This window comes from Gopherus evgoodei, unplaced genomic scaffold, assembly GCF_007399415.2.
Source record: "Gopherus evgoodei ecotype Sinaloan lineage unplaced genomic scaffold, rGopEvg1_v1.p scaffold_40_arrow_ctg1, whole genome shotgun sequence".
Taxonomy (NCBI): Eukaryota; Metazoa; Chordata; order Testudines; family Testudinidae; genus Gopherus; species Gopherus evgoodei.
Genome location: NW_022060061.1, coordinates 3,043,981 through 3,062,268, shown reverse-complemented (window position 1 = coordinate 3,062,268; position 18,288 = coordinate 3,043,981). Strand labels below are relative to the sequence as shown.

Below are 18,288 nucleotides of genomic sequence, written 5' to 3'. Positions count from 1 at the left end.
GGTGCAATACTGCAGAGGGTAAAGGAGACGTTTCTCCAGAGCTGAAAAGTCTTTGACAGACACATGGGGATCGCACGCCCCTTGTTAACTGTAGACGGGGAGGAAGCACACAGGACCGGTCCGTATATGAGGGTTAAAAACAATCATCTCAGAAAACGCAAACACCAGCACGAGCTCAGACTCGGCCAGTGCTGAGTCCTCGTCTGGCACAACACAGTTTACGGGTCAGCAAGAGGAAAAAATAATAATCAGCTTCCCAGCCACAGCAGGTGGCTCCGAGGAGTTTGCACCTGAGAAGGGGGAGGAAGGGCGTAGCGCCCCCAGGTGGCGGGGCGAGGGACTAGCTCTCCTGAGCGCAGTGGTTGTTAGGGAAGGGTATTGCAGCCCCCAAGGAATTTACAGCCTCGGCAGGCCAAGGGGGGAGCATGAAAGGGCCGTTAGCTGGTGCCTAAAGAGAGGAAGACGAGGTCGCTCAGGGGACTCTGGCACAGCCAGGAGTCAAACCCGGATCTCGGGGGGGTCCAAGGGGGCTGGAGTGATCTAGTGAGGAGGGAAGAGGGGATCAGACAAAGAACTGGGGGGGCTTCTCCAGCCAGCTAGTGGGTGCAGGGGAGGAGGTGTTTGCAAAGCCTAGGGGGGCACCCTGGGGGCTACAGAGGGCAAGGGGAGGATTCCCCCAGGGATCAGAAGCAGGAGCCTTAAAAATCAGCCAGCTTCAGTGCCCCCCGCAGCAGTTCCCTCAGCCCTAAACGAAAGAGGAGAGAGCTCTGAACCCCCACTTCCTGCGCCCTCCTAGATCGGTGCACACGGAGGGGTCTCAGCGATGGCTCCTCCGGGGCAGGGAGGTCTTGTACAGGGACTTCCCGCTGGCCTCAATGTAGGTGACGCTCATCTCCTTGCCGTCGATCTCCACGTAGGCGAAGCCGCCCAGGGACGCCGGCTCGGCGTAGAAGAAGCGCAGGTAGCCCTCGGGCACCTTGTGATAGTGCTTCTGCGAGTTCTCCATGAAGTTGCCAGCCCCGCTCAGCACGTAGCCCACGCCAGCCTTGTCCTGCAGGTACTGGTTGGGGAAGATGGGGGCGGGGGTCACAGCAGATCCATGCTCCCGCTGCCTGCGTGCTCCCCTGCTCCCGTCCCGCAGCCAGCCTGCTCGCACCGGGGGGGCTGGGAGTCAGGACTCCTGGGTTCTATTCCCCGTTCTGGGAGGGGAGTGGGGGCTGGGAGTCAGGACTCCTCGGTTCTATTCCCCGTTCTGGGAGGGGAGTGGGGGCCGGGAATCAGGCCTCCTGGGTTCTATTCCCCGCTCTGGGAGGGGAGTGGGGGCTGGGAATCAGGACTCCTGGGTCCTATTCCCCGCTCTAGGAGGGGATTGGGGGCTGGGAATCAGGCCTCCTGGGTTCTATTCCCCGCTCTGGGAGGGGATTGGGGGCTGGGAGTCAGGACTCCTGGGTTCTATTCCCTGCTCTGGGAGGGGAGTGGGGGCTGGGAATCAGGACTCCTGGGTTCTATTCCCTGCTCTGGGAGGGGAGTGGGGGCTGGGAATCAGGACTCCTGGGTTCTATTCCCTGCTCTAGGAGGGGAGTGGGGGCTGGGAATCAGGCCTCCTGGGTTCTATTCCCCACTCTGGGAGGGGATTGGGGGCTGGGAGTCAGGACTCCTGGGTTCTATTCCCTGCTCTGGGAGGGGAGTGGGGGCTGGGAATCAGGACTCCTGGGTTATATTCCCCGCTCTGGGAGGGGAGTGGGGGCTGGGAATCAGGACTCCTGGGTTCTATTCCCTGCTCTGGGAGGGGAGTGGGGGTCTGGGAGTCAGGACTCCTGGGTTATATTCCCCGCTCTGGGAGGGGAATGGGGTCTGGGAGTCAGGACTCCTGGGTTCTATTCCCTGCTCTGGGAGAGGAGTGGGGGTCTGGGAGTCAGGACTCCTGGGTTCTATTCCCTGCTCTGGGAGGGGAGTGGGGGTCTGGGAATCAGGACTCCTGGGTTCTATTCCCCGCTCTGGGAGGGGAGTGGGGGTCTGGGAATCAGGACTCCTGGGTTCTATTCCCTGCTCTGGGAGGGGAGTGGGGGCTGGTAATCAGGACTCCTGGGTTATATTCCCCGCTCTGGGAGGGGAGTGGGGGCTGGGAGTCAGGACTCCTGGGTTCTATTCCCTGCTCTGGGAGAGGAGTGGGGGTCTGGGAGTCAGGACTCCTGGGTTTATCCCAGCTTTGCTGTTGACTTACACCCTTGGCTGAGTCTCAGCCAGAAGTGCAGGGTGGCTGGGGCGGGGTGCAATGGGCTAGCAGGGAGTTGATGGACAGCTCCCTAGCAGGGGTGCTCAGAGCCCTGTGGGATAGACCAGAGGGGACAACCTTGCCCCAGTGCTCACCCCCCTTACCTGCAGGTTGTGATCGTGGCCGCACAGGTAGGCAGTGGCCTCGTATTTGAGCAGCAGTGGCTGCAGGTGCTTGACCAGGCAATGCGTGGGGCCGTGTTCAGCCACTGACCACACCGGGTAGTGGCCGGCCACCAGCAGGTAGTCATCCTGGGAGGCAGCCATCTGCTTGCGAAGCCAGGCCAGCTGGCTGCGGGCCAGCCCCACGTCCCGGGGCTGCTGGGGCTGCTGGCTCTGGAAGTCGTCCGAGTTCCCGCACAGGGTGACTGTGTCGATCATGAGCAGAGCCACCGTGGCGTTGCTCTGGGGAACCTTGAACTTCAGCCTGTAGTAGTAGTTGGGGAAGTTCCTGCAGAACGGAGAGGGGAAGGGTGTCAAATGTTAAACTAGAGCTGGTCTCCACACACCCCCACCCTGCCCCCCGCAGTCTCCTGGATCAGCCTGGGGGCTGCGGGTCAGGAGTGAGGGGCACCAGCAGAGCTGAGGGGAGCCCAGGGCCGGGCTAGCAGGGGCTGCGGGTCAGGAGTGAGGGGCACCAGCAGAGCTGGGGGGAGCCCGGGGCTGGGCTAGCACGGGCTGCGGGTCAGGAGTGAGGGGCACCAGCAGAGCTGGGGGGAGCCCGGGGCTGGGCTAGCAGGGGCTGCGGGTCAGGAGTGAGGGGCACCAGCAGAGCTGGGGGGAGCCCGGAGCCGGGCTAGCAGGGGCTGCAGGTCAGGAGTGCGGGGCACTGGGAGAGCTGAGGGGAGCCCAGGGCCAATGTGACGAACTGGGAATGTTCTTAATGTTTTCTCTGAATACTGTATTGGTGCCTCAGTGTCCCCATGGCAGTTCTTAAGTATCTGGCAGAGCAAAGGGCCAGTGCACCTAAATTCCTGACACTCTGTCTCCTAGCAACTGATGGCCTGGGCCCCTCCTCTGCAAAGGTGCCAGCTGAAGGTGTTGGAGACAAAGGGATCAGGTGACCTCCTGGCCCGGGAGAGGAGCTGAGCAGAGGAGGGGCTGGGAGGGGTTGTTAGTCTGGAGCTGGCTGGGGTTGAGGAGTGAAGTGCAGACGTGGGGGGTCTGGCTCACTGCCCCCCAGAATGGACCTGGCCGAGGGGTCCGGTTTGCTGTACCCACAAGCTCTGTTTTAGACCCTGTTCCTGTCATCGAATAAACCTCTGTGTTACTGGCTGGCCGAGAGTCACGTCTGACTGCAAAGTGGGGGTGCAGGGCCCTGTGGCTTCCCCAGGACCCCGCTGGGGGGGACTCGCTGTGGGAAGCGCACGGAGGGGCAGAGGATGCTGAATACTCCAAGGAGAGACCCAGGAGGTGAAGCCGTGTGAGCTTCTTGCCCTGAACAAGTCTGCTCCAAGGGAGAGGAGGCTCCCCAAAGTCCTGCCTGGCTTGGTGGGGAGCTGTTCCAGAGCATCGCCTGGGGACCCCGTGATAGCGGGCCAGGAGTGAGGGGCACCGGCAGAGCTGAGGGGAGCCCGGGACTGGGCTAGCAGGGGCTGCGGGTCGGGAGTGAGGGGCACCGGCAGAGTGGGGGGGAAGCCCAGGGACTGGGCTAGCAGGGGCTGCGGGTTGGGAGTGAGGGGCACCGGCAGAACTGGGGGGGGGGAGCCCAGGGATGGGATAGCAGGGGCTGCGGGTCGGGAGTGAGGGGCACCGGCAGAGTGGGGGGGAAGCCCAGGGACTGGGCTAGCAGGGGCTGCGGGTTGGGAGTGAGGGGCACTGGCAGAACTGGGGGGGAGCCCAGGGACTGGGCTAGCAGGGGCTGCGGGTTGGGAGTGAGGGGCACCGGCAGAACTGGGGGGGGGGAGCCCAGGGATGGGATAGCAGGGGCTGCGGGTCAGGTGTGAGGGGCACCGGCAGAGCTGCAGGGGAGCCCCAGGCCAAGCTAGCAAGGGCTGCGGGTTGGGAGTGAGGGACACCATCAGAGCTGAGGGGAGCCCAGGGCTGGGAGAGCTGGGGGCTGCGGGTCAGGAGTGAGGGGCACCAGCAGGGCTGCGGGGGGGCCCAGGGCTAGGCTAGCAGGGGGCTGCGGGTCAGGAGTGAGGGGCACTGGCAGGGCTGCAGGGGAGCCCAGGGCTGGGCTAGCAGGGGGCTGCGGGTCAGGAGTGAGGGGCACCGGCAGGGCTGCAGGGGAGCCCTGGGCTGGGCTAGCAGGGGGCTGTGGCTCGGGAGTGAGGGGCACTGGCAGGGCTGGGGGGAGCCCAGGGCTGGGCTAGCAGGGGGCTTCTGGTTTAGAAGGTGATCCAACCCCCACCCCTCTGAGCCCCGACAGCAGGATGCAGGAGAGTTGGGCGGCTGCGGGGGGCCCTTACCAACGCTTGGAGACCTTGCTGTAGGCGATCTGAGCCGAGACGTTCCCCGAGTGGTCGTGGTTCCCGGCCACCACGTACCACGGCACCTTGCGCAGCGGCTGCGCCTTGAACACGGCCTCAAAGGTGTCCTGCCCCGAGAGAGGGGTGGGCAGAGAACGTGTTCACATCTGGCTGCGCCTGCCAGGCCTTCCCCGCCCCGGCGCTGCCCTCACTGGGCAGGGAGAAGAATCTCACTCATGGCTGTTATTGGGAACCCAGTCATTCCCCAGTGGTGGGGGGAACCAGAAAGAGATTTACCCCTCACGTGCCATTACCCCCAACGCACCCACGCCCACCACTGCAGTCAGGGGGCTCCCGCTAGCTGGTTTCCTGGCTTGGTTGACGTGTGCATCCTGCCAGGGCCACACAGGGGTGCCACCTCCAGTAAAGGGGTGCAGCAGTGTAGTGACACCCCAAGATTCATCCTGCAGTTGCCAGTGGAGATAGGAGTCTCCCTGGCCCTAAACTCAAGGGTTGTGTGCAGTTAAATAGCTGCCATCCCCTACCCCAGGGGCAGATACCGTTCAGTGCAGGGCAAGGGATCCCTGTATAAACAGCCCCCGCGCCCCACCCCAGAGGCAGCCGCATCTCAGCTCAGGATGAGGGATCCTTGCAAAACCAAGCGCGGGATCCCAGTCCCTGTGTGGTGGGGGGGGACCCCAAGGACTCCCTACCTGGAACCTCTTGTCGTTGACGTCCCGCACCCCGTTGTAGTAGAAGTTGTCCCCGAGAGACAGGATGAAGTCCGCGCCCAGCGCTGCCACCGTGCGGCCCATCTCCTTGGCTGTGGCCACCTCGCGCGCCGTGTGGAAGGGGGGATTGGACACCCCGCCCCAGTCCCCCAGGGCGATGAAGCGCAGGGAGGAGCCGGAGGAGAGTGGGCTGGCGTAGCGGGTCGGCAGAGCCGCCAGGAGGAGCGCGGCGAGACACAGGTAACCCGCCATCTGTGGGGAGAGGGGGGGAGATGCAGCCACAAGCAACAGGAGGTACCCTGCTCTGGGCCAAAGCCTTGAACCCAGTCCCAGCAAGGGAGGCAGGTCAGGGCAAGGAATGAGCCAGGACTCCTGGGTTCTAGCCCAGCTCTGGGACCGGGGTTGGGTCTAGTGGGTTGGAACAGGGGGCGCTGGGAGCCAGGACGCCTGGGTTCTATCCCAGCTCTGGGACGGGGGTTGGGTCTAGTGGGTTGGAACAGGTGGCGCTGGGAGCCAGGACTCCTGGGTTCTATCCCAGCTCTGGGACGGGGGTTGGGTCTAGTGGGTTGGAACAGGGGGCGCTGGGAGCCAGGACGCCTGGGTTCGATTCCAAGTTCCAGAATGGGAGTGTGTTTCGGTGATTAGAAGATGGATGAGAGCAAAGACTCCTGGGTTCTCAACACCACTCTTGTGTCTACAGCCGGGAAGTGGAAGCCAGGACTCCTGGGTTCTATTCCCAGCTTTGCCACTGACTCCCTACGCAATCTTGTGCAAGTCCCTTCCCCGCTATGTGCCTCAGTTTCCCCTTCCACCCAGTCTCCAGGGGCAGGGACTCTCTCAGGTGAGAAAGCTGCAGATTCCGTGCGCTCTCAGCTCACCTGAGGCCGGACCAGGTTTGAACCCAGCGTAGGGGCCCCTTTTCAGCTGGAGCCGGGTTTATTTCGGTTTAACTCAGACCTGTTCCCAGTCGAAATCCGAGCGTCCACACTGGAACCGGACCAGCGTAACGAAACCAGTTCAAATCACCTCTTTAGTTAGGGCCACAGATGCGGAATGGAGGGAGTGAAACCACCCAGGCCTCCTGCCCTGCACTCAGCCTAAGCAGTGCAGCTCCGGGCGGGCTGCGCCCCCTCTGCAGCCCCCGCCCTGCTGCACGTAATCGGTTAGGCCCAGACACAGGAGGAGGAGGGTGGGGACGGCTGAGCAGCTCAGCCCCCTTCAGAGCCTGCCCCGAAGCCCATTGTCCAAGCCTCCGGGAGACAGAGGGTTAAGGGGCGGGGGTGCTCAGTTGCTCTGGGGAAGGTGGGTCTTTGCAGAGTGTCTCCACCCAAACTGCAGGGATGCAGCCATCTCCTGGCCCCACTCCAGCCCCGGGCGGGGGTGGGGGACGGAGTCAGGGGGAGTCAGGCTCAGCAGCGAGGTCAGATAGGAAACTGCGCTTTGCCCAGGGCGCCTGGCAGCTGCAGGAGCCAGCACCCCAAAACTGACAGACACTCGTGAAAACAGCCACCCCCAGCACCCACCCCCCCCCGGTTTACATTAAACATCGTTTGCGTTTCACACCCTGACCAAGACTGGGGGCCTTGTCGTGCCTGGCACTGCCCAGATCTCAAATGGGATCAGGGCCCCCATTGTGCCAGGCGCCGCCCAGACCCCGACCGGATCAGGGCCCTGTTGTGCCGGGCGCTGCCCAGACACCGACCAGATCAGGGCCGCATTGTGTCGGGCGCTGCCCAGACCCCAACCAGGATCAGGGCCTCCCTTGTGCCAGGCGCTGCCCAGACCCTGACCGAGATCAGGGCCCCATTGTGCCAGGCGCTGCCCAGACCCCGACCGAGATCAGGGCCCCGTTGTGCCGGGCGCTGCCCAGACCCCGACCGGATCAGGGCCCCATTGTGCCGGGCGCTGCCCAGACCCCGACCGGATCAGGGCCCCGTTGTGCCGGGCGCTGCCCAGACCCCGACCGAGATCAGGGCCCCGTTGTGCCGGGCGCTGCCCAGACCCCGACCGAGATCAGGGCCCCGTTGTGCCGGGCGCTGCCCAGACCCCAACCGGATCAGGGCCCCGTTGTGCCGGGCGCTGCCCAGACCCCGACCGAGATCAGGGCCCCGTTGTGCCGGGCGCTGCCCAGACCCCGACCGAGATCAGGGCCCCGTTGTGCCGGGTGCTGCCCAGACCCCGACCGAGATCAGGGCCCCCTTGTGCCGGGCGCTGCCCAGACCCCAACCAGGATCAGGGCCCCCCTTGTGCCAGGCGCTGCCCAGACCCCGACCAGGATCAGGGCCCCTTGTGCCAGGTGCTGTACAGGCTCCTGGCAGAGAGTCTGGCCCCAGCCTGAAGAACCTGCAACCTAAGTAGCTAAAAGAGGGGCAGGGAAACAGGCACAGAGCAGGGACGTGACAGAGCCAGGAGAAAGATCCCAGGAGTCCTGCCTCGCAGCCTAGTGTCCTGCCCGCTAGGTCGTCTCCTCCCAGCACCCCCGGATTGCTGGGGTTGCTCCCAGGCCAGCACTGGACCAGAACTGTGCAGTCCCAGCCCATCTCCGGCCCGTTCACACTCAAATGTGCTGGAGTTTACCAAAAATTCCCACCTGCAGAAAATCTAGCAGCCCAGTAGCCTGGGGTGGGTCCGATCCAATACAGATTTCATAAAAACCTGCCCCACGCCAGAGGGTTGAGCCCGCAAAGTGCCAGGAACCAGGGCCTTGGGAACTGCCATCGATGTGACATGGAAGGAGCCTAGATGCCGTGGTGATGGCCTGCTAGCCCACGCAGCGGCGCTGCTACACCTCTGGCGTGTCAGGATGGCTGCGGGCTGGAGCTGCGACAAGGCCAAGGCGCCTCCATCGCTGAACAGGAAGAGGGCGAATCAGGAAACAGGTGAAGAAGACAGAAAATGCAAAGGAGACAGAAGCAGAGCCCCGGGCGGGGGCTGGGAAGAGGCTGCCAGGTGCAACGTCGATGAAGCTGGAAAAGGGGTGTCACTTACGCTGGTCAGTTTCACCGCCGGGCGCTGAGGGGAGGGTGGCGCTGTCAGGGCTTCAGTCTCAGCGATGCCCCCGCCCGCCGTCGGGGAGCCCTCCGGGTGCCAACTGCGAGCCGGCCGGTCGCCACTGAGGACGCTGCGCCAACGGGGACATTTTATCAGGCCCTGAAAAGGGGAACTTGGATTGGGGGGGGTGGAGGGGAGTTGAGCGACTGTGTCTCTCTCCCTCCCTGCACGTGTCAGATGCGGCTCCGAGCCGCAAAGTTGATTATTAAGAGTGTGATGGAGAAACGGCTGCCCGATGACCCACAGCTCCTTCCCCCCACAGTCATGTGACGCGACCGACCATAACCAGCCGCAGTTCGAGTCACGCTGCAGTGCACCCTTCAATCACGCCCCGGCAGATTAGGAAGCTAAATACAAGCCAGACACTGAACCCTGCCGCGCCTGGCCCCACCCAGCAACCCTGGGCTGCGTGGAAGCTAAAGTCAACCTGAGGCCCAGGGCTGGAATAGCCGGGTGCTGTGGGCCAGGATTGAGGGGCCCAGGCAGAGCTGATGCAGCTGGAGCCCAGGGCTCGGCTAGCAGGGGCTGCGGGTCAGGAGTGAGGGGCACCTGCAGGGCTGAGGGGGAGCCCAGGGCTGGGCTAGCAGGGGGCTGCAGGTTGGGAGTGAGAGGCACCGGCAGGGCTGGGGGGGGGCCCAGGGCTGGGCTAGCAGGGGCTGCGGGTCGGGAGTGAGGGGCACTGGCAGAGCTGGGGGGGAGCCCAGGGCTGGGCTAGCAGGGGCTGCAAGTCAGGAGTGAGGGGCACCGGCAGAGCTGGGGGGGGAGCCCAGTGCTGAGCTAGCAGGGGGCTGCAGGTCAGGAGTGAGGGGCACCACAGGGCTAAGGGTGAGGGTTGAGGGGGAGCCAGGGCTGGAATAGCAAAGGGCTGTGGGTTGGGATTGAGGGGCTCTGGCAGAGCTACCTGGCCCAGGGGGGGTTCTCTCACGGCGCCTGGCCAACCCCCCAGGCTAGTGATCAGGGGGCTCCTGTCTGGATCCAGTGCCCCGAGAGGTCGATCCCCCGGCGCCTGAGTGAGCATAGGCCCAGTTCTGTATTGGGGGAGCAGCTCCAGTCAGGCCAATGGGGCTGCGCATAGGGGGACAGATTCCACGCCTGCCTGAGACCTGCAATTTGGGGGGATGGTGCCCCCACCCCTCACCCAAACTACACCCCTGATGGGGAGGGTGTCATGGGGATGCCGGAGCACGTGCCTGGCGCAGTCTGAGACACGGGGCAAAGGTGTCCTTGCCCAGGTGACATGGGGCCCAGCCAGGAGGCTCCATCCTCCCTCCAGTGCCCAGCGTCCTTCACCATGTACCTACGTCCAAGCTGCAGCTGATCTGCTGCCCCAGGGACAGCCAGCCGCCCTCCTGGCACCAAGATCCAGAAAGCCGCTGGCCAGCTGGCCCCAGACGCTAGCCCAGCTGCAAGGAGTCGCAGCCCAGAGGGCAAGCTGGGATAATCAGAAAGCATCAGCTGCTCAGGGTCACCCGAGAGACGCCCCTGAAATCCCGTTGATCTGAGTCAATGTTCCAGCCTGCCCCCGGCTGCGCCTGCTAATCCAGGATTCGCTGCAGAGATTCAGACACGGAAAGTGGGACCTGGGATGGAAAGTGGGGAGGGGCTGGGGAAACTGAGGGAGTGGAAACTCAGCCTCTCTGCCCCAGAGGGGGTCCTGCAGCCAGGCTGGGGCACATCGGGTAGGGTTAGTCAGTACTGGGGGCGGCGGGGGGGGAGTGAATTCTCCCTGCTGCTCCTGTATGAGCTGGGGAGAGAACCCAGGAGTCCTGACTCCTATCCCCCCACGGTAACCACTACATCCCCCTCCCTGCCCTCCAGAGCCAGCACTAAATACTCATTGAATGAACCCGCTGTGCACGTTGAGTTCATGGGTCTCTGCGCTACCAAACGACCAGGATTCTCTGTGCCGAGCCCTTCCCGCCCAGTGTGGCAGCGACACGGGTTAGCATGGCCGGGAGCAGGAGTCAGGACTCGGTTTTGTCCCTGGCTCTGGCATAGAGAGCGGGGCCTAGAGGGCAGAGCGGGGGCTGGGAGCCAGGACTCCTGGGTTCCGTTCCCAGGCAGTTCTGTCGCCTGGCACATTTGAGGCGCCCCGTGGAGTTATGACACTGCAGAGCTCAGCAGCCTCTCCAGACTATTTATAGGAAGCTGCAAGCCCGGAATAACCCGGCTCCTGCGAGATCAGACGATTCCGCCCACCCAGCTGCTGGCAGGGAGGAAACCAAGGTGGCTCGGGGAGGATGCGTCAGCGCAGGGAGAATTCCATCTGGCTAAATACAATTCTGGAGAGGGAAGGTGCTTCCCAGCCCGCTGCTCTAACCACTACACCGCATTCTCCTCTCGGAGTTGGGGATAGACCTGGGAGTCCTGGCTCCCAGCCCCTCTGCTCTAACCACTACAACCCACTGCCTTCCCAGAGCTGTGGAGAGAACCCAGGAGTCCTGGCTCCCAGCCCCTCTGCTCTAACCACTACACCCCACTGCCTTCCCAGAGCTGTGGAGTCCTGGCTCCCAGCCCCTCTGCTCTAACCACTACACCCCACTGCCTTCCCAGAGCTGTGGAGTCCTAGCTCCCAGCCCCTCTGCTCTAACCACTACAGCCCACTGCCTTCCCAGAGCTGTGGAGAAAACCCAGGAGTCCTGGCTCCCATCCCCCCCTGCTGTAAACACAAGACCTCGTCTCCCTCCTGCTCCCCTCAGATTTCCAGCCCCCCAAGGCAGGGCTCTCCCCGCACCTAGGCCTTCCAGGCTGGCCTCAGGCCCCACCCTGCGCAGGCCAGAGAGGTCCCCACTCCTGAGTCAGCTGCATGCGGCTGGGGAACGGAAGGGCTGGATCACATGCCAGGGCAGGTCAAAGGCCTGTTGATGCTGTGGGGCCGTACACAGTGAGGCCTCCCAGAGGTTAATTCCAGAGCAAAGCCAGGCGGGGGGATGCCACCGAACCCAGCCTGACCCCTCACTAGTCTGGCCTCCCTCCCACCACTGCCATGTAAGAGGGGCAGCATGGTCTAGTGGGGAGGGCAATGAGATCCAGGTTCTTTCTATCCCCGGCTCTGGGAGGGGGGCTGGGAGCCAGGACTCCTGGGTTCTATCCCCAGCTCTGGGAGGGGGTGGAGTGGGACCTAGTGGTTAGATCCTCTCCCTCTCCCCAGAGAGGATTTGGATGTGCAGTTTCAAAGAGACAAACATCTTGATCCCTAGAGATCTCCCCACTTCCCACAGGCCCCTGTTGGCAGGGCCTGGCTGAAACCAGCCAAAGTTACGGCACCCCCAGGCCCTCTCCGCAGGGGAGATCGTTAGACCCACCCCCTCCCCCGGCCCAGCGTAACTGCCCTGTCCAGCTGTAAATGGGGAGTGGGGGGGCCCTACCAGCACATCTCACCCTGGGGGAGTCCCATTGGGGCAGATCCCCCTCCCCCAGGTCACACAGGGCCTCAGATTGAAAGAGAACCAGGCAAGGATCAAGGCTGCCCCCCAGGAGCTGAACCCAGCGCTGGGAAGCAGCTGAGTGGAGAGAAATTGCCCCAGTTCAGGGCTCCGCCAGTGTCCCGTCACCGAAAGGGGGGTCCTTACCCACGGTCCCATGCAGCTCCCCTGCCTGCCTTTTGGGGGGAATCAGCACCTCGCCTCTCCACCCCACTCCCCGCCTGGAGCCAGAGCAAGTCGGTGTATGTTGCGCTGACTAATCCAAAAGCCTCCCTCAGCGACACCCGCCCTCTGCCCTGAATTAATGAACCTCTGATGGATCCAGACCTGAACAAGGGAAGGCCGAGGCACAGCCCCTAGGGAAGGCCGAGCTCCCTTTGCATCTGGGAGGGCGCCCCAGGAAGGGGGCGAGGTGAAGGCTAGGAAGGGAGCAGGAGCCGTCTCAGCACTTGGGCTTGCCGAGACTGGTGGCTGGTGTGAGGCTGTTCATACCGAAACCCTGAGGGGGAAGCTGGGGCTACAGCTAACCCCCCCCCACCCCCCGGCCATTCACACATAGGCCAGGCCCCTGCAGGGTGTGCTGAGCCCCCCCGCACCCCTGCAACGCCTGGTATCAATCAGCTCCACCCGGCTAGGGGAGAGGGTGCCCCGGCCAGCAAGCCAGTGAGGCGGGTGTGAAAAACCCACCCACCTGAGCCATGTGGCCATGCCAAGGAGACGGCCACTGACCCAGCTGGCTGGGCTCCCCAGAAACGTACATCAGCCCCTCTCGCCCCCCCAAAACTGAGTGAAACCGACCTCAGCCCCCTGGCGTAGACAGCACTAGGGCGACAGACGAATTCCTCCATTGGCCACCCTCTCAGGGCGCGGGGTTAGCCAAAGCCGCAGGAGAGCCCCCGTCGGCACCGCAGTAATGACTAGCCCAGGTCGCACTGCAGCGTCTCTAGTGTAGACGCACTCGCACCCCGTCACTGGGGGCTGTGTCCGCACTGGGGGGTTCCCCGGTGAGCTGGGAGGCCGTGGCCATGGCGGTCGGATCGCCAGAGCCCAAGCAAGAAACGGCCGTGGGCTCGGTGAAGGCCCCGCTTTGGTGCTGACAGTGTTATTTCAGAGTGAGTGGGTTCCCGCTCCGGCCCCAGTGCAGACCCGCCTGGCGCTTTAAAGCAGAGCTGGGAAAATCGGGGCGACAGAGGAAAGCGGGACAAGAACCGGCGGCCGGACATGAGGCAGCAGGATGTGACCGTGCGGGAAGAGTCGTGAGTCACACGCCAGGGGAGCGGGACGAGCCTGGGCTGGACGGCGGGCAGATGAGATGGGTTCACGGGCCTGGTGAACCTGAACCCCCAGATACGCCTGTCGCTGGGTCCACCCCACCGAGGGGTGGGGCCACTTCGCTAGCCTGGGTTCCCCGCGGTGCTGGATGGTGGCTGCTGTCTATTGCCGCCCCTGCAAAGCCAGCCCCTGGGAGCCCCCGCAACCCCCCCCCCCCCCCAGCCTCACAGCCCCCCCCCCCACTTCTGCTCTGGGCTCCCCCCGGTGGCCACGTGGGAAACTGCAGCTGTTCCGTCCAGACAGCGCCCAGCTGCTGCTGGAGGAGGAGCAGCACCGCCCCCCAGTGGGCAAATGAGGCCAGCGCTGCTGCGGATCGTCGCGTGGGACTGGCCTCGGGATTCCGTCTCCCAGGCCCTGGCCCTACGCACTAGGCACCACTCCCCTCCCCGAGCTCGGGATAGAACTCATGAGTCCTGGCTCCTAGCCCCCCTGCTCTGACCCCTAGACCCCCCTGCCCTCCCCGAGCTGGGGACAGAACCCGGGAGTCCTGGCTTCCAGCCCCCTGCTCTAACCACTAGCCCCACTCCCCTCCCACAGCTGGGGATAGAACTCAGGAGTCCTGGCTCCCAGACCCCCCCTACCCACTAGACATCCCTCCCCTCCCAGACTCCCTTCCCAGACCCCCCCTGCCCTCCCACAGCTGGGGATAGAACTCAGGAGTCCTGGCTCCTAGCCCCCCTGCTCTGACCCCTAGACCCCACTCCCCTCCCAGAACTAGGCTTTCTACTGGGGGATGTGGGTGTCAGGTTTGGGGCATCTCTCCCTCCGGGGAAGGGGATCTGCAGGCTTTTTACCCGAGAGGGAGTCCTGCCAACAACCCCTCCCCATGGGAGCTGGGATCCCTTAGGGAGGGGGCAGCTCGGCCCAGGGCCCCAGAGCCAGGACAAGAACAGGAGGAGCGGGGAGAGCTGGTATGGTGCAAGGAGGCCCCCGGGGGACTGCTGGGGCCCAACACCCTGACTCACTCCCTCCAGCAGGGGAAATCCCAGGACCGTTTGCAAAGGGCGTCACGCCGGGGACAGCTCTGCCAGCAGGGCATGATCCTCACTGGCACAGCACAGCCTCACCCAGAGGCAGGGATAGAACCCAGGACCCCTGGCTCCCAGACCCCCACCTCACTCTGACTACTAGACCCCACTCCCCTCCCAGAGCTGGGGCCTCTACTGGCCTGTCCCAGCACAGCTCACACCAGCCTGGGAGAGCTTCCCCGGCCTGGCCCAGCCCTCGGCCGCTTGGCACGGCTCAGCGTGGCCTGGGAGAGCTCCCCTGGACCGGCCCTGCCCTCACCCGCTTGGCACGGCTCAGCATGGCCTGGGAAAGCTCCCCCGGCCCAGCCCTGCCCTCGCCCGCTAGGCACGGCTCAGCATGGCCTGGGAAAGCTCCCTTGGCCTAGCCTCCACCAGCTCAGCGTCGCCTAGACCAGCCTCACCCAGGCCCGGACTGAAGAATTTTGGGGCTTGTGCATGATGGAAGGGGGGGCACAGCAGAGTGCCCCACCCCACCATGCCCCACCCCACGCAGGACAAGCCCAGCAGGGGGCATCAGACTCTTCACACCTCTGGGCCTCGCCCCAGGGGTGGTCACAGGTAACTCCTTGGGACCTGGGGTGTCAGTTTGCTAGGGGTGTACACCCCCCTACACACACGCGCAAACACCCCCTACAAAACAGACACCCAATAGGCACACACCCAGTCTACACAACCCACAACATCCAATCTGGCCACAGACCACATCTAACTGCCCCCTCCCTGGCCCGCTGCTCTGAAGGGTTCCCTGTGCTTGGCTGAATGATGAGGGACATTGCTAGTTAATGTGGGGGTGGGCTCCCCATTAACACGTTGGGCACCAGACTTCCTGGCCTGGGTGTTTTCACAGCCTTAGCCAGGAGCCCCCATACATGAGGGTGGCGTGTGGGGGGCTGCCACCTGCAGGGGGTCTCTGCCATGCGCATCCTGTTTGTGACAGAGGCTGATTGCTGCACCCCCATGTGCCCTCCCTCACCCCCCCCGGCAGGCTGCAGGCAGGAAGGGGCCGGAAGCAGATGGGGCCGGCTGCATCCTGCTAGGCTGACCAGGTGCATCCTGCCGCCAGGCCTTGCCAGCGCGGGGGCGAGGCAGTGTGAACGGGGCCGGGTGTGAGCCAGTGTGTGTGTGAGTGTGAACAGCCGTGTGATGTGTGTGCAAATGTGCAAAGCCATGTGATGAGCGTGCAGCTGTGTGAGGCATGTGAGTGTGCACAGCTGTGTGGTGAGTGTGCACTGGCTGGTGATGTGTATTCATGAGTGTGCGCTGAAGTGTGAATGGTGCTAGGGTTCCACAAGTGTGAGTGGGCGTGTTCAAATGTGCTCTACCATGTGTAGAGCAAGTGTCTCCATGTCTCCGTGCATGAGTGTGCACAAATGTCAGTGAGTGTGAATGTGGGGTGTGTGCAGCAGTGTGCAAACGACAGAATGTGCAGCAGTGTGGGGGAGCTTGTGTTGCAATGTTGTCAGGACCATGCATGGCAGTGGGGGGGTGGAATGTGTGTGGCAGTGCCAGGAGGAGCATGTGTGGCACTGCAGGAGGAAGCATGCGGGAGAGCGTGTGTGGTGGGGGGGCAACGTGTGTGGCGGGGGGACCATGTGTGGCAGTGCAGGGGCAGTGTGTGTGGCAGGGGTGCAGTGTGCCTGGCAGTGCAGGGGCAGTGTGTGTGTGGCTGGGGGGCAGTGTGCGTGGCAGTGCGGGGGATATGTGCGTGATGGGGGCAACATGCGTGGCAGGGGAGTGTATGTGGTGGGGGCAGTGTGTGTGGCAGTGCAGGGGGCAGTGTGCGTGGCGGGGGGGCAGTGTGTGTGGCAGTGCAGGGGGCAGTGTGCGTGGCGGGGGGGCAGTGTGTGTGGCAGTGCGGGGGAAATGTGCGTGATGGGGGCAGCATGCGTGGGGGGGGAGTGTGTGTGGCAGTGCAGGGGGCAGTGTGCGTGGCGGGGGGGCAGTGTGTGTGGCAGTGTGGGGGAAATGTGCGTGATGGGGCAGCATGCGTGGGGGTGTGTGTGTGGTGGGCAGTGTGCGTGGCAGTGTGGGGGAAATGTGCATGATGGGGGCAGCATGCATGGGGGGAGTGTGTGGGGGGGCAGTGTGTGTGGCAGTGCAGGGGGCAGTGTGCATGGCAGGGTGGCAGTGTGCGTGGCAGTGCGGGGGAAATGTGCGTGATGGGGCAGCATGCATGGGGGGAGTGTGTGTGGCAGTGCAGGGGGCAGTGTGTGTGGTGGGGGGCAGTGTGTGTGGCAGTGCAGGGGGCAGTGTGCGTGGCGGGGGCAGTGTGCGTGGCAATGCGGGGAAAATGTGCGTGATGGGGCAGCATGCATGGGGGGAGTGTGCGGGGGGGCAGTGTGTGTGGCAGTGCAGGGGGCAGTGTGCGTGGTGGGGGGGCAGTGTGCATGGCAGTTTAAGCATATGCAGGTTTGTGCCAGACACAGGCAGGGCTTGTGACTGAGGCACTGGGCCCCAGACCCATCTCCAGGGGCTTGGCCCACCCACTCCCAGTGCCCAAATTGGTGGTGCTACAAGCTGGCATGATGGTGCTACCCCAGTGCCAGGAGCTGCAACCATGGAAACCGAGCAGAGTCCCCTGGACACTCACTCACAAACACACACACACACATGCAGACACACACTTGTGCACACACAAACACACTCATGCACACACAAACACACAAAGATGCACACACAGACACACAAACACATGTACACACAGACACACCAAAACTATCACAAGGATGCACACACAAACACAGACACACTCGCACACTCATGCACACACAAAAACACTTGCACACACACACAGACACTCGCATACTCATGCGCATACACACTCGTGCACACAAACATATGCACACACAGACACTCGCATACTCGTGTGCACACACACTCGTGCACACAAACACATGCACACACAGACACTCGCATACTCGTGCGCACACACACTTGTGCACACAAACACATGCACACACAGACACTCACATACTCATGCATGCACACACTCATGCACACAAACAGATGCCCACACAGACACTCGCATACTCGTGCACGCACACACTCGTGCACACAAACATGCACACACACACAGGCTCAAGCATAGGGAATTGCGGGCTAAGAAGTCTCACTGCAGCTTATTTTATGCCCCCTCCCCTGCCGTGTCTCCCCCCATCTCCTTCTGCCCCCTCCCCCTGAAGCCTGCAGATAAGCGAGAAAGACACAGAGCTGAGCGGGGAGTGACTCTGGGGAGCACATGGCCAAGGGGGGAGCAGGGGCCCCAGCCCAGCTCCTTCCATCCCCGGTCCCCAGTGACTAGCACAGTCTCTTAAAGAAGAATGAAGGCCCCGTCCAGCTTGCTCTGGGGAAGATCCATCACCATGGGAGAGTTGCTATGGGGACCGTCCATTGCCAGGGGCGGTGTCCATCCCTGGGGAGCATCCATCACCTTGGGAGGTGTTGCTGTGGGGAACATCTAATGCTATGGGCAGTATCTGTTGCCATGGACGGTGGCCATTGCTATGGGGAGCCTCTGTCGCCATGGAGAGCGGCCATCACCATGGGGAGTGTTGCTATGGGAAGCAGCCATCACCATGGGGAGCATTGCCATGGAGAATGGCCCTCACCATGGCTGAGTGGATGGGAGAGGAGCAATGCTGGGGGAGGCTTCCAGGGGGCGGGGGGGGGCATAGCTCTTGGTCACAGACTCAGACCCTGGAAGGGGGAATGCACAGAGAGAGCGAGGTGGGGGCAGGGGCCTCGTCCCCCAACTCTCACCACCCCCCTCCCCCGAAGTCAAAGCAACTCAAACCAACTTCAGCATGAGTCAGGTCTGCCCAGCCCAGCCCCGGGATCAGCCCCAGCTGCCTGGGTAGGGTCCCTTCCCCACACGCCAGTTCCCCAGGGGCACCCCAGAGCACATCCCCAAATCTTAGCTCCGGAAGGGGGTGGTCAACCCCCCCCACCGCGGCTTGACACTAATAATAATTAATGATGATAATAGCTCCCTGTTGTGTGCCCTGCCCCCCGACTCTGTGTCCCCAACAACCTGGTT

At 63.4% G+C, this 18,288-nt stretch overlaps 1 protein-coding gene across 5 annotated transcripts; it reads right to left on the bottom strand.

Annotated features, from left to right (window-relative positions):
* Window positions 1-543: 543 nt before the first annotated feature.
* ACP5 (acid phosphatase 5, tartrate resistant) lies at window positions 544-8,931 on the bottom strand. Of its 5 annotated transcripts, XM_030545865.1 has the most exons (6): window positions 8,405-8,931; window positions 8,007-8,264; window positions 5,399-5,668; window positions 4,686-4,813; window positions 2,380-2,725; window positions 544-1,060 (listed from the first exon to the last, which is right to left on the bottom strand). In XM_030545865.1, the coding sequence occupies exons 3-6, from the start codon at window positions 5,666-5,668 to the stop codon at window positions 818-820; spliced, it is 987 nt and encodes a 328-aa protein (XP_030401725.1). In that variant the 5' UTR covers window positions 8,007-8,264; window positions 8,405-8,931; the 3' UTR covers window positions 544-817. The 5 variants fall into 5 exon arrangements, with proteins under 5 accessions (XP_030401725.1, XP_030401722.1, XP_030401724.1 ...); XM_030545862.1 differs by lacking the exon at window positions 8,007-8,264; XM_030545864.1 differs by lacking the exon at window positions 8,405-8,931 and having other exon boundaries at window positions 8,007-8,398.
* Between the last annotated feature and the right edge of the window lie 9,357 nt (window positions 8,932-18,288).

What these genes read in the sequence shown, in the direction of transcription:
- ACP5 (XM_030545865.1), bottom strand. Translation starts at nt 5,668, where the DNA reads ATGGCGGGTTACCTGTGTCTCGCCGCGCTCCTCCTGGCGGCTCTGCCG. An exon ending in TCAACGACAAGAGGTTCCAG is followed by an intron (nt 4,814 to 5,398) that starts GTAGGGAGTCCT and finishes CTCTCGGGGCAG; the next exon opens with GACACCTTTGAGGCCGTGTT. An exon ending in GCCACGATCACAACCTGCAG is followed by an intron (nt 1,061 to 2,379) that starts GTAAGGGGGGTG and finishes TTCCCCAACCAG; the next exon opens with TACCTGCAGGACAAGGCTGG.